This window comes from Macrosteles quadrilineatus, unplaced genomic scaffold (genome assembly GCF_028750875.1).
Source record: "Macrosteles quadrilineatus isolate MER2022 unplaced genomic scaffold, UCM_ALF_1.0 Scaffold_1__1_contigs__length_201487025, whole genome shotgun sequence".
Classification (NCBI taxonomy): Eukaryota; Metazoa; Arthropoda; class Insecta; order Hemiptera; family Cicadellidae; genus Macrosteles; species Macrosteles quadrilineatus.
Window position 1 is genome coordinate 131,110,822 of NW_026542594.1, and position 14,367 is coordinate 131,125,188.

A 14,367-nucleotide genomic window follows, 5' to 3' on the forward strand; every position below is an offset into this window, starting at 1 on the left:
ATTCCTGGGAGTTACCCTTGATTCAAATTTAAACTGGCAAAAGCACCTAGAAATTCTACACTCAAAACTATCATCGGCAATTTTTGCAATCAGAAGAATCAGAGAAATCACAAATACATCAATAGCAATAACGGCCTACCATGCACTCTTCTCATCTCATCTCAAATATGGACTTATAGCCTGGGGAGGAGCAGACGAAACCCACCTACAAAAAATCATCACACTCCAAAAAAAAGCTGTCCGAATGAGCAAGGGTCGAAAATGAAGAACACTGCAAGCCACTATTTATCCAATATAAGATCCTTACTCTAACCTCCCAATACATCCTTGACACAATCATCGCCATCAAATCAGATCCTCCACAAACCAGACAAGAATGCCATCAATACAATATTAGGTCAGGGACAAATCTCAACAAAGGCCAACACAGACTACACAGAACGTAAAACCCCTACATACATGGGAACAACTCTCTATAGCTCTCTTCCTCAAAACATAAAATCGATAAACGAAACAAAAAATTCATCACTAGCCTTAAAAAATACCTCCTGAACAGGCCATATACTACAATTTAAAGGAGTTCTACAAAGACCACAACAATGTAACACACCTCTAAAATAAATAAAACACACACACTCACACATAAACACACACACATAAATACAACAAACCCCTCCAAGAAATTGACAACTCTCCGGTCTCCACGACTGCGAAGAGGAGCGCCGATGTGCCGATGTAAGATGTAAGATGTAAGACAAACAGACATACAGACAGAAATTGTGATAAGGCTCGTTTCAGCTTTCTTAGGCTATGAAACGTAAAAATAACCAAAAACTGCATGATTCTAAGCAATGTACAGACAAATCTGTAATTTTATTTATATAGATTAAACGGCTACTGTTCTGTACTTTGTTCCCGCGTAATTTAAAACAGGCTCGGTGATGACAGAAACCCGCGGTCAGATGTTCAGTTCGGATTTCAATTCCACTGTCCCGATTCTAGACAGACAAAGACAAAGGTGGGCGGTGACGGTCTGACGGCAAGGTCTCGTCATCTCTATTCGTACAGTCAGTGTTGCCACTTTTAGGGTAATTACCCTTTTTTAGGGTAATTTACCGGTCTTAGGGTAAAGTTTAGGGTAATGGTAGATTTAGGGTAATTTTAGGGTAAAACTAAAAGTTAGCATAACAATGGAAATTTTACTAAAAAAATGAAAAAACTTCAAAATTTGGCAAAAAACGTTCATTACATACTATGGCCAAACCATCATATTCGATTCAACCGGTTTAAATCGATTGCTATGATGAATTTTTCATAATAAGTTACCGTATCCTAATCGATCTTATCAATAGTTGGGAATTATCTGTTGTAGAATGTATTCGATTCTATAACACTTTATAGGCCTAACAACATATGAAATATTATTCATTACTGGGTTTGATATTTAATTATGTGGCTGAATTGATTTAAACTAGATTATTTTACAAATTGTGTCAAGAAATTACTACTATATGTATAGATTAAAGCTTTGGTGGTACCGTACTGTAATTTAAAGATATGATTGTCCAAAAACAGTAGTAATGGGTCGATACAGTAAAAAAATACGATAGTTCTTGATTCGATATTTTTCGTTATACCGGTACGATAGTTGATAGAGCTGATCAATATCAACATTTTTGTTCTTCTTTCGGGTGGTTTTTTAGAATCGAGTATAATTTTACGTAAATTGATTAATATTGGAACTTCATTTAGTATAATTAACCACCTTAAGTAGGATTTATATGATTTTAACAATGTTTTATAGCATTAAACGCAAACATTAACATTTAGGGTAATTTTTAGGGTAACTCAAAGTAGATTTAGGGTAATTTAGGGTAATTTTAGCCCGCCTTTAGGGTAAAATCGCAACAACGCGGTGGCAACACTGCGTACAGTACATACATGAGTGAGTACAACCATACGTCCATACAACCGTTGACTGTGACCGTGACCGGTACAACGCTGGGTACAACTGAGACTGAGAAGAGAAGAGAACTGACCAGTGACCACTGACCAGTACGAGCACAGACACCGACCGGTACCGTGTATGGGTGTGTGTGTGCCTTTCCCCTTTACAGTACGTTGGTTGTGTCAGTTCAGTTTATTATACAAATCAGTAATCTTGCCTTGCATTGAATTTGAACGGCAAGACTTCTCTGATGTCATTATTTTGATAACGCTTTAGACTTAAGGTAAGAGTATGCGTATTATAGGCTTAGTTTAGGTTATGTAGCCTACTATTATATCCCGGTGTTTACACATAGCCTAAGTTAACTATTGTTGTAAGTTAAATTGAATACTTTCTACTAGGTCTTTAACTTTTCATAACCAGGAGGATCATATATAATTTAAAACTGGGCTACCCTAATATCGATTGAAACTACAGTATCGATTCGATTAATAAACCTTCATGCGATTTTTTCACCATCAGCAAGTTTGGTTGGATAGGTTAAGTAGGTTATGATAGTTAAATTTTATAATAGACTAGCAGAGTACCCGTTCTTCGTACGGGGTTGGCAAACAAGTATAAAATGCTTATTGCGGTTATGCTCGATCTTTGCTTTTGCAATGTGAGAAGACACGGTTTAAGAAAATTTGCTTCCTCAAATTTACGGTATGCTATAAGTTAGTACATCTACCATAGCCATAATGTTCTACCATTTCACCTACACAATAGAGAAAGATAGATTATTAAAAATTCACAAATTATTCATGAAATTAAAACATAACCATACTGTAACTTAAGCAATCCTACTTTGACAGTTCTCATTGCGTATCACAGTGTTTTGTTGCTGCTTAGTTCGAATTAGCTGATTTCATAAAAAATTAAAAAAATAATATTTTAGTGCTGCACCCTGTTGGTAAATCTTATAAATTTTTAATTGCATATCAAGTAGAACGAACTCTTTTAGTTGAAACAGCTGGTTAAATTCTTTAATTCCCTTTAAATATGAATAGGCCCTACTCATAAGGTTAACATGGGGAGCTGCAGAGCCACTGGGACGGAGCCCGAAAGGATTTTTCAGATAAGAATATGCCTATATGTTAATCGGGAATTTGAGCTATCATCATGCCAAATTTCAACCCAATCCGACCAGTATTTTTCATGTTTACTTGTCACAAACATACATACATCCATACATCCAAACTTTCTCATTTATAATATTACTAGCTGTAACCCGCGGGCTTTGCCCCGTTTAACTTCTTAATTTTCAAGATTATCTCGTTCGCATGGCTCAATCACGTTCTGGTTGAAGTTTGTTCGCTACGCTCACTCACCTTTAGGTATTTTAAAATATCCTATTGTTAAAATAAAGCTATTGTTGTACACCTTGTCACAGAAAACGTACTACTATAACCCAGAATGCCAACCGCATGGTAAAAAGCATTAAGTGTTTTGAGAGAGCTTTGCCTGTCAATCCGTAGGCAGCGCCACCAGTGTTGCTATGCTATTGCATGGCAATGCTGGTGGCGCTGCCTACGGATTGACAAGGCAAAGCTCTCTCAAACCGCTTAATGCTTTTTACCATGCGGTTGGCATTCTAGTGTTATAGTAGTACGTTTTCTGTGACCTTGTGTACAAACAAAGCTATTAGGCCTGTAACCTATGCACAAAACAATACACCTCAATGTTTACACACTAGATAACCCGTTGCTCGAAATCGAGCAAAGCTGTAACTTGTAATAAAATAATGAAGAACAAAAAAAAAATTTACAGCAAAACCTCAATCTTAGTCACTCTAAAGTTATTTCTATGACTGATTATAGAAATGTGAAAAATATTATGTTGAAAAAAAGCAAATATTATCTACAATGCGATATCAAGTAGGCCTAATTTTTAGATGTCTACTTAGGCCTACAGTATTTTTCACACTGAATCCAAAGATGCAATCAGTTTTTGTTGGAGAGATTCATAAGTGGCCGTAAAACGAAGGTTAAAATTACGAATCTAAGGTTCATTAAGCTATACTGATATGGCGTGATCTGGACGGGTCCGAACGTATGTGGACTGAGTGAGGAGGAGAGCAAACAGCTGTTTATACTCGACTTAATGCGGAATGAAATAAATTACAGTAGTTTTGAAACCAAATAATCAGTTCTTATTTAGGCATGTGAGGAAGGTAGGTCGGGTTTATGCGGATTCGTGACTGTTTAAGTGTTTTGAAGTGAGGTTAGATTAGGAAGGTAAAGGTTAGGTTATAATGAACGGACTCATTAATTTATGCTACTTCCTGAGTGTTTTTGCACAATTAAATAGTGGGTGAAACACAATGCAGATTTTTATGAACACCCTCTTTATTTATGAACAAGGCCTAGTTAATAGATGTTTAAATAAAAATATAAAATTCTGGCTTTGTTCTGGAAGTAATAAGTCCTGCAGTCTGTGGTTAAACTTAAAAACTACTTGAATAAAAAAAAAATTTAGTAATTTCTCGTTGAAATCGCCGAATTTTCTAGCTGACACAGTGTTTAGTCCGGACACATCAGCATACCGTACGGGATGTCTTTTACCACGTTGTCTTCATCGACCCACACCCAAGCATCTGCCATCTTTTTTCTTTTTTTTTCTGTTTCACAACCTGTGGTTCATTTGTTCCAAGTCCTCTTTCTCCACCCCGACCTTGTCGTGTTCCCCGACCTCGTACTGATCCCCGACCTCGTACTGATCCCCGACCTCATCCTGTTCCCCGACCTTGTACTAATCCCCTACCTCTTCCTCTGCTTGGCTGGGTCCCTACTGTACCCCTTGGTCTATCACCCTGACCCTGCTCTTCTTCAAATTCATCCCTGTCACTGACATCCATTGGTTGTGGGGCTTCAGTTTGTTGAATTTGTTCTACATTTTGGTCGTCTAAGGTTAGGTCTAGATCATAACCTATCACTTGGTCCAGATTAGGTATAGGAAAATCGATCACATACCTGAATTCATCTAGGCCTACAATATCTTCCTCCATTTCCATTGGATCATGTTCAATTTCATCCCGAATATCTGCCCGGCCAATAGTGTCAAACAAATCATCATCACTGTCGTTCTCAGAGTCCAATTCCGAATCACATTCCTGGAGGAGTTTGTCTATTTCACTCGAAAATACACGGTCAAACGTACTTTTTGAAGGTCCCGCCATCTAGAAAACGATGAAATAAAAACTAACAATACACATACAATCACTCAAAAACAGTAGTAACTCACTATTAAACAGTAGTAACGTATCAAAACATGACGTAGTAACACACGTAGTACAACCTCGAACGCATCAAAACAATAGAACTACTATTAGTCATCTGTTTTACAGGACTACCAAATAATCACTACATAATAACATAATAACACTACAATATTGTAAAACAGATGCGAATTTGTCAAAGAGTGTCAAAGATAACATTTCGGTTTCGGAAAGAACAACCGAGATAAATATATTCATATATAGTAAGTTATACTGTAACAAAATCAAAATGTGACCCAAATTATTTTTGGAAAAACAAAACTTTGTAGGGTATTTTTGACAGTAATATATTTTTTTCCTACAGTCACCCGACAAAGTTGGCTTCCTTGTACTGTTTATAGTACAGAAAGCTGCTAATTGCTGCATATTTATACTTTGCCGTACGGTTTATACTTTGCCGTACGGTTTATACTTTGCCGCACATCAGGATTCCAACGAAACAACACAAAACAGCGTGGTTCTATTATGCACGTAATCCGTGTACGCTTGGAAATAGGTTGGCAACACTTAAAGATAATAATACTATGAGCAGCTGATTGACTATTATAACTACGATTTAACCTGTCATTTTGTGTTTATAGTTTCGGTATTTCTGAACTTTCTGGACTTTTCTTTTAAACGTTTTTAAAACATTCCTACGATCTTAATAAACAAGAAAATACCTTTAAAGCATTTTTTTAGGCGCGGAAACCATTTCAAATTACAAAAACATACGGAACTATATTCTCAAAACGCGGAGCACATTTTTTGCCGAGGAAAAATAGCGGAGTGATACGGACCGCGGGTACTACTTTCTCTAGGGCACCATTTGTGTTGCCAGCTGAACCTAAAAACGTGTTGTATAGTGTTTGAAAGACTAATTATTTATATGCTTTATAGTGACTGTAGGAAAAATATAATGTGTAACACGAGTGAAAAAGGCCTTTGCTGCACTCGAGATCATTCCGCACGAGCCGCGAGAGTAAACATTGCTCTCGTGTGCAGCAAAGTGCCACTTTCACCACTAGTTACACAGATAAATATTTCCTTCAATCAATCAATCAATCAATCAATTTATTTATTGAACTATAATGAATACATGCATATTTTTTTTTTTGTCCTAGGACGCTAGGCATAAGCCTGGGATTGTTTTTCACATTACTTCAGGCTAGACCTAGGGGTTGCGGCATTATCACTTAGATAAAATCCATTGGTGACTTGGCGGGGATCGAACCCGGGACCTCAGGGACTGAAGTCCCGCGCTCTAACCACTACGCCAGCTCGCTCCCCAATATATACATGCATATTACTATTTATTATTTATTAATACATGCATATTATACAATAGGTGCAAAAACCATACAAGGCTTGTCTGCACCATAAAGTAAAAGTAAAGGTAAAAGCACCTGAAAGTAAAAGTCTTTATTTACGTTTAGAAACACTAATTAAAATTATTTTACATGATATTTATTTACTGTAGACAAAAAAAAGTCAAGTCATCATCACAAGATAGTCTCGTGATGAGGCTTTTGGGCTACCATAACCCATCACGAGACAGTCTCGTGATAAGTCTCCAATGGGTTAAAAGTAATCAGATTTACCAACAGGGTGCAGCACAATAATTTTTTTGCATTTATGAAAACAGCTAATTTTAAATAAGCAGCAACCAAAAACTGGGATATACAATGAGAACTGTCAAAGAAGAATTGTTTACAGTTATGTTTATGTTTTGAATTTCATGAATAATTTTTGATATTTTGTTAATTTTTAATAATTTACTTTTCTCTACTGTTTATGTGAAGTTGTGGAACATTAAGGCTATGGTAGATGTGTAATACTATAGTATACCATAAATTTAAAGAAGCAAATTTTATCAAAATGTGTCCTCCCCTATTGCAAACACAAAGCTTGAGTATAACTGCAATACATATTTTATACTTATATGCCAACCCTGTACGAAGGACGGGTACTCTGCTAGTATATATATGTTTGTCCGTTAGCACGATAACTCGAGCAAAAATGATCCGATTTTGATGAAATTCGGGACAAACGTGTAAACCTACGTTTATTCGAACGATTTCGCGATCCAGCATAATGGGAACGGGGGTTTATAGGGGGTTTTATGGGGTAAAAATTGGGTTTTTCCGTTTTTGACCCTAAAAACAAAAAATTTGCAATTTTATTTTAAACTGTTTTGTAGAGCTTAAAAAGAAATAATTTAGTATATTGAAGCGCTGTTGTATGCCTAACGGTCACAGAGAAAATTCAAAAATAGTTTCCCATGTTATTCTTATGGAGAAAATGAAAACTTCTGTTTTAGTTTACTTGTTTATGGATATATATATATAGATAAAATCCAATACTCTTGATGTATGGTCAAAAACACTTTTTACCTTCCCCGTAGCAGCAAACCTAAGCACTCGTTAACTCTTATATTATAGGGAATAAATATGTTTTTTTATTAATAGAAATGTACAAAAGTAATCAGACAAGTTGAAATTCGCTTTGTCTGCAGGTTTGCTGCGGCCGGGGTATTTGAATTTTTAATGTATTTCACCAGTTAGGCCTATACCGGTATATAATTATATAATCCTATATATTTCGGTCTAAGAACCTTCAGAGAAATACCGGCTTTCATTTAAGCTAATATTAGTTTTTCAAATCGGACGAGTTTCGAGCAAACGCAAGGTGAAATACAAACATTAAAATTATTTTTCATAAGGTATTTCTATGAGTAACAATCAATATCTCCAGTATTTTTCAGGTTTTTTTATATTTTTTAGACTCAAAATAAACAGTAGGCCTAAATTATTTAATTTGAGCTATTGATCGTTTGAAACAGTTTTTAAAGCTCAAGATACTTTTTTACTCAATCAAAAATCATGAATTTGATTATTTCTCGGATATTAAATTTATTTTGTCGCTGCGGAGCAGCATGGGTCATCTAGTAATGTATAAATAGCAAACTAAGAAAAACAATACATTCAGGCTACTGGTTTAGTGTTTAGTGGTTAGAGCCATAGGCGGATCTAGGCCCCAAAATTGGGGGGGGGGGGTATGGGGGTACGTATTTTAGGCTATTTGTAAATCAACATAAAAGAAATTACTGATTCAGTGAACACGGTGAACATACTTAAAGGACCTTGTAATCGGCTAATTTATGAATTCCATGTAAGAATTTCACCCTTACACATTATGGAAAATAGCTGACATAAGTAAGGTAAAAGAAAGGAACAGACTGATCCAAACCCTAAATGTGCGTGTACTGTGTACCTAGGATCCTAAATGAATTGGATGGATCCTAACTCAGGTCTTCTCTCAGACGAAGTCAAGAACTTGACTTTGTATATTGAGAGCTCCAACACCTTTTTGGCAATGGTAAGACTGTATTTTTCACCAAATAAAAAGTTAAAATTTAGGGTGACTAGTTTATTTCCATTTAAAAATTCAAAACTAATTCCAGACTTTTAAAGACTAATGCCAAATATTCAAGACTGGATTGTTCAACAATTAGTGATGTGTTGATGGTTACAGACTGGTCGCGCGGAGCAGTCAAAAATCTGTCAGACTGGAAGACCGGTTGTGCGGAGTGGTCAGTTTAGGGTGGTGAACGTTTGCGCGGAGTGGTCGGTTGAATATTAGTCGGTTGAATGATTTTTTATTCCCGTTGTTATAGCTTCCTCTTAAACAAACATATTATCCAACTTCTCAATATACCAAAATGTATGAACTTAATATACTGGTTGTTTGAGTTTCAAATAGGCCTTCAGTTCTCGGGCCCCGAGAGCTCTTTCCCACCGGTTTTTGAAGTTCCAGAAGTAATTATGGAAAACGGGTTGCTGTTCTGTATAAGGTAGCTAACTTAAAACTACTTATTATATGATGGAGTTTTAGAAACGTTTACTCCAATTGAAGATTTAAGTTTCCAAAAATAAAATCGACTGTTATGACGACTGTATGAATACTCATAAGCTTAACATGGCAAACTCCAGAGCCACTGGTGCGGAGCCCAAATGGATTTTTGAGATAAGATGTCTATATGTTAATCGGGAATGTCAGCTATTATAATCCCAACTTTCAGCCCAATCCGACAAGTAGTTAATAAGTGATTGAACTTTAAACAAACAAACACACAAACTTTCACAATTGTAATATTAGTTTGAAGTAACAATCAATATTCAAAATACATCAATATACACTGTAAAGTGAAGTTTTGCAAGAGACGGTCTTTGCGACTTTTTGCTAATTCTCCTTTGGATCGGAGCTCGCCAATTCTTGGATTTTGGCTCTCCTACACCTGAGTATGGGGGTCGAAAGGATTATATACGGTTTGATGAGCAGAGTGACTGCTTCGCGCGACCGGTCTCTACCCTTGGGGGGGGGGGGGGGGGGCCATCAATTTAACCCTCGTCAAAAATATGACCACTCCGCGCAACCGGTAGGTGCCCGTGTTGATACCAAAATGTAGCGATTCTCAATTCTTGACACCAACGCCAATTTTTATAATTTAACCAAATTTTTTAATTCTACCTAAAACCCTGTCTTTATTTCATAAAGTATTTATATGTACGGTAATGGGGTGTTTTTCAAGTAAAGAAAAAAATGCAGCAATAAAAAATTCAAAAACTAGCCAATTTGGATTTTTTTGATTCCAATATAATAATAATAATTAAACGTTATTTTGAGTTTACAATAAATTAAAAAAAATGTTTTAATATTCAATTTAAATAGCAGATACGGGTTTTTCTCTAATAACATTTTTTTTAGAGAATAATATTTGTAATAGAATGCCGTTTATAGCATGTTTCTATCGAGTCTAGTTCGCGAGTTATGAGCGCTTCTTTAGAGCGCGCCCCCCGTACTTTCCCCCCTCCCCCCTAAGTTGTGCACCTGCTGGGAGGGCGGCAACATCGCTTTTGGTCATCTCCAATGTGCCCCCAACAACAATCAAAAGTCAAAATGCGTTACACTTTCAGTGCATACTCAACCCCCTATAGGTGCTGGACTAATTATTGTGTTTTGATGTTTTAGTGATGAAATAAGCTATGCCACCACCACAGCAGCTTAGCATGACAAATTTCAACACTACAATTGAGAGAGTTCCTCCACTTGATCCCTACAGAGTCCACATGGAAGCCCTGGAGATTGCTGGCAAGATGATAGAGAAGCAAATGACGTTGGACAGCAGCTTTCCTCAGCTGACGGACCGCATGAGGATTACAGCTCAAAGTAAGATATACTGGTAAATTTTTCCACCTCCCCCCTCCCCTTCCACACTTTACCACATTTTATCCTTTGAAAATTTCCTCTGTAGATAAGAGCTATTACTGTAGGTGACATGGTAACACCTAGACCCGGGACCGTTTTTGTTTTATTTTCACAATTTATTTTTCAGAGGCCAAATACGCTATTTTTATGAATTTTTACACACAGGGTGTCCAGTCATAAGTGTTAATTAAAATTATCTGTCAAACTAAATCATAATGGTGTTTGAATTTGAGGTTCTCAACTCAAACGCTAAGGAAATAAAAGATAAATGAAGATTTTTTTTAAATAATTTTGTTTTTATGATAAAAGCTTATAGTACTTAAGGAAAATTCCAATCAACTCCATTCCAATTAAATTGAAAGATTAAAAAAAAATTAACACACTTGTTTAGTAGATTCATGTAATGAATAACAACAATTTAGCAAGGATAAGATAACAAAGCCGAGTCCTGAAAAATAAAAACATTCAGTCAGTCACAAATAGACAGTCAACCAGGTATCACTTGATTAGGGATTGCTAAAAAAATGCACTTTATTTATGATTTGTGAAAATGGAATGTGATAGCTGCTCAAAAGGAGTACCAGACGTGAAATCTTAATCGCACCATCCCCAATTATCAGGTTTCTGTCTACTAAGGTCTAGAAACCAAATCAGTTGAGAAGAGGAAGAAAGCAGTATATCCGTCCATCACATGAAGTTGAAGCCATAGCACACTTCAAAGAGTGAATACAAAGAGGATGAGTGGCGCGAGCTTGTAGTCTTGTTAGTGACCAAGGCCGACATATTTCTTAGAGACAGCTGTTAATTAATAGCCCATACAGCCAATGTCAACTAAGGGACCTACAGTTTAAAGTGGGATCCGAAACCACATTTTTGCCTTGTAATTAACGAATTGGTCTTATTATCAGGATACCACTGCGGATCGTCGTAGTACTCACTAGTGTGGACGTTAATCCACACCAGGGAGTATCGCATCCACAGTGCATGCCTATAAATACCTACAGTTCCTGACTTCCTAGTAGCTGGATTACAGGACGACGCCACATACACATACTCAAGGCTGGATACATATAAATGAGTTCGCTAACCAGCAAGCTTAGTATGAAATAAAAAAAAATTTCCAAATTGCATTAAAATATATCCATAAAGAAGCAACATACAACAGTTTATTTTCCATAAAAATAACTTGGGAATTTTAAATTTAAAATTTTTTAAATTACGTAACTGATGGGTATACAACAATGCTTTAATTTACAATTATTTTCTAAGCTCTACAAAATGGTTTGGAAAGAAATTATAAAATTTTGTGTTTTTTAGGGTCAAAAATGGTAAAAATCAATTTCCCACAAAAATCCTACAAAACACAAAGCAATATGAAATAATGCGTGTGGGGGGATAAATCCCTGTTCCCATAGTCCGATCATGCTGGTTTGCAAATTCGTTCGAATAAACTCAAGTTTACATGTTTGTACCAAATTTCATAAGAATCGGATCAGTTTTGCTTGAGTAATCACGCTAACAGACACTCACACACACATATATCTATATAAATAAAATTACAGTTTTGTCTGTATATTGCTTAGAATCATGCAGTTTTTGATTATTTTTACATTTTATAGCCTAAGAAAGCCGAAACGAGTCTTATCTCAATTTCTGTCTGTTTGTCTGTTTGTCCATTCTGTCATTCCGTCTGTGACTACTAACTGTAGTCCCGACGACATCTCTGCAGCAACTGCCAAAAGTCAGCTGTGTTATTCTCTCTTGTTTACTCACCTGTTGTGTCGTTCTGTTTATATGCTGAATAAACCGAATATAAATGAGTCATATAAATGAATAAACGACTCATACTTTTCAAGTTATTTTACACGCCATCCAAATATAATTTAAGCAATATCAACAATTATTATTTACATGTATTTAAAACTGGTGTACATATATATTTCTTACAATACAATATGGTATTGTAAATGTACCACTTATAAATTTTACAAGATTGAGATTTTCTGACGGAAGGTATTTATCATTGTTCAGTTAATCTCATTAGAGGTTTAGTATTAGGGACAAGTAATATGCCAATTTCAGTAGAACCTAGATAACAAGACTCTCATGGAGATTATTAAATCAGACTTGTTACCAAGGTTGACTTCTTATTGAGGTTTTTAATAACATATGATCAGGGGTAAAATAAAATCAAGGGGATTTGAAAATTACACTTCTTATCAAGGGTAACTTGTTATCGAGGGTCTTCTTATCAAGGTTCTACTGTACTACAAAGTTTAATATGATATACATTTTAAAGGAGTTGATTTACCCTATTTAATATATAAAATCAACAGCTAACCCTTGTATATACTACTCAATGACAATGATCGTGACATTATTTACGTTTCACGACCAATAGACAACCATAATGTGAACTCTCTCTCCCTCTCTGGCCTGTACTCAGTGACTCAGCTATGTAAGTGTGCTATGTTGGTTATAGGTAGTCCCACAGTGAGTGGATGAGTGAGCTGGACTACCCTAATGTAGACTCTCTCTCTGGCCTGTCCTCAGTGACTCAGCTATGTAAGTGTGCTATGTTGGTTCTAGGTGGTTTCCACAGTGAGTGGACTGAGTGAGCTGGACTACCCTAATGTAAACTCTCTCTCTGGCCTTTCCTCAGTGATTCAGCTATGTAAAGGGCTATGTTGGTTATAGGTAGTCCCACAGTGAGTGGATGAGTGAGCTGGACTACCCTAACGTAGACTCTCTCTCTGGCCTGTCCTCAGTGACTCAGCTATATAAGTGTGCTATGTTGGTTCTAGGTGGTTTCCACAGTGAGTGGACTGAGTGAGCTGGACTACCCTAATGTAGACTCTCTCTCTGGCCTGTCCTCAGTGACTCAGCTATATAAGTGTGCTATGTTGGTTATAGGTGGTTTCCACAGTGAGTGGACTGAGTGAGCTGGACTACCCTAATGTAGACTCTCTCTCTGGCCTGTCCTCAGTGACTCAGCTATGTAAGTGTGCTATGTTGGTTCTAGGTGGTTTCCACAGTGAGTGGACTGAGTGAGCTGGACTACCCTAATGTAGACTCTCTCTCTGGCCTGTCCTCAGTGATTCAGCTATGTAAAGGGCTATGTTGGTTTAGGTAGTCCCACAGTGAGTGGATGAGTGAGCTGGACTACCCTAATGTAGACTCTCTCTCTGGCCTGTCCTCAGTGACTCAGCTATATAAGTGTGCTATGTTGGTTCTAGGTGGTTTCCACAGTGAGTGGACTGAGTGAGCTGGACTACCCTAATGTAGACTCTCTCTCTGGCCTGTCCTCAGTGATTCAGCTATGTAAAGGGCTATGTTGGTTATAGGTAGTCCCACAGTGAGTGGACTGAGTGAGCTGGACTACCCTAATGTAAACTCTCTCTCTGGCCTGTCCTCAGTGACTCAGCTATATAAGTGTGCTATGTTGGTTCTAGGTGGTTTCCACAGTGAGTGGACTGAGTGAGCTGGACTACCCTAATGTAGACTCTCTCTCTGGCCTGTCCTCAGTGATTCAGCTATGTAAAGGGCTATGTTGGTTATAGGTAGTCCCACAGTGAGTGGATGAGTGAGCTGGACTACCCTAATGTAGACTCTCTCTCTGGCATGTCCTCAATGATTCAGCTATATAAGTGTGCTATGTTGGTTATTGGTAGTCCCACAGTGAGTGGATGAGTGAGCTGGACTACCCTAATGTAGACTCTCTCTCTGGCCTGTCCTAAGTGACTCAGCTATATAAGTGTGCTATGTTGGTTCTAGGTGGTCCCACAGTGAGTGGACTGAGTGAGCTGGACTACCCTAATGTAGACTCTCTCTCTGGCCTGTCCTCAGTGACTCAGCT

General features: G+C 37.1%; 1 protein-coding gene across 1 annotated transcript in view; it reads left to right on the forward strand.

The window, feature by feature from the left end:
- Window positions 1–2,042: 2,042 nt before the first annotated feature.
- The window catches only part of LOC128985055 (nuclear pore complex protein Nup155), a 210,283-nt gene continuing 197,958 nt past the window's right edge, over window positions 2,043–14,367 (forward strand). Inside the window, exons 1-2 of the mRNA XM_054404431.1 lie at window positions 2,043–2,231; window positions 10,275–10,472. Coding sequence (XP_054260406.1) covers window positions 10,289–10,472 — 184 coding nt within the window. The 5' untranslated portion in view covers window positions 2,043–2,231; window positions 10,275–10,288. The remainder of the gene's footprint in view (window positions 2,232–10,274; window positions 10,473–14,367) is intronic.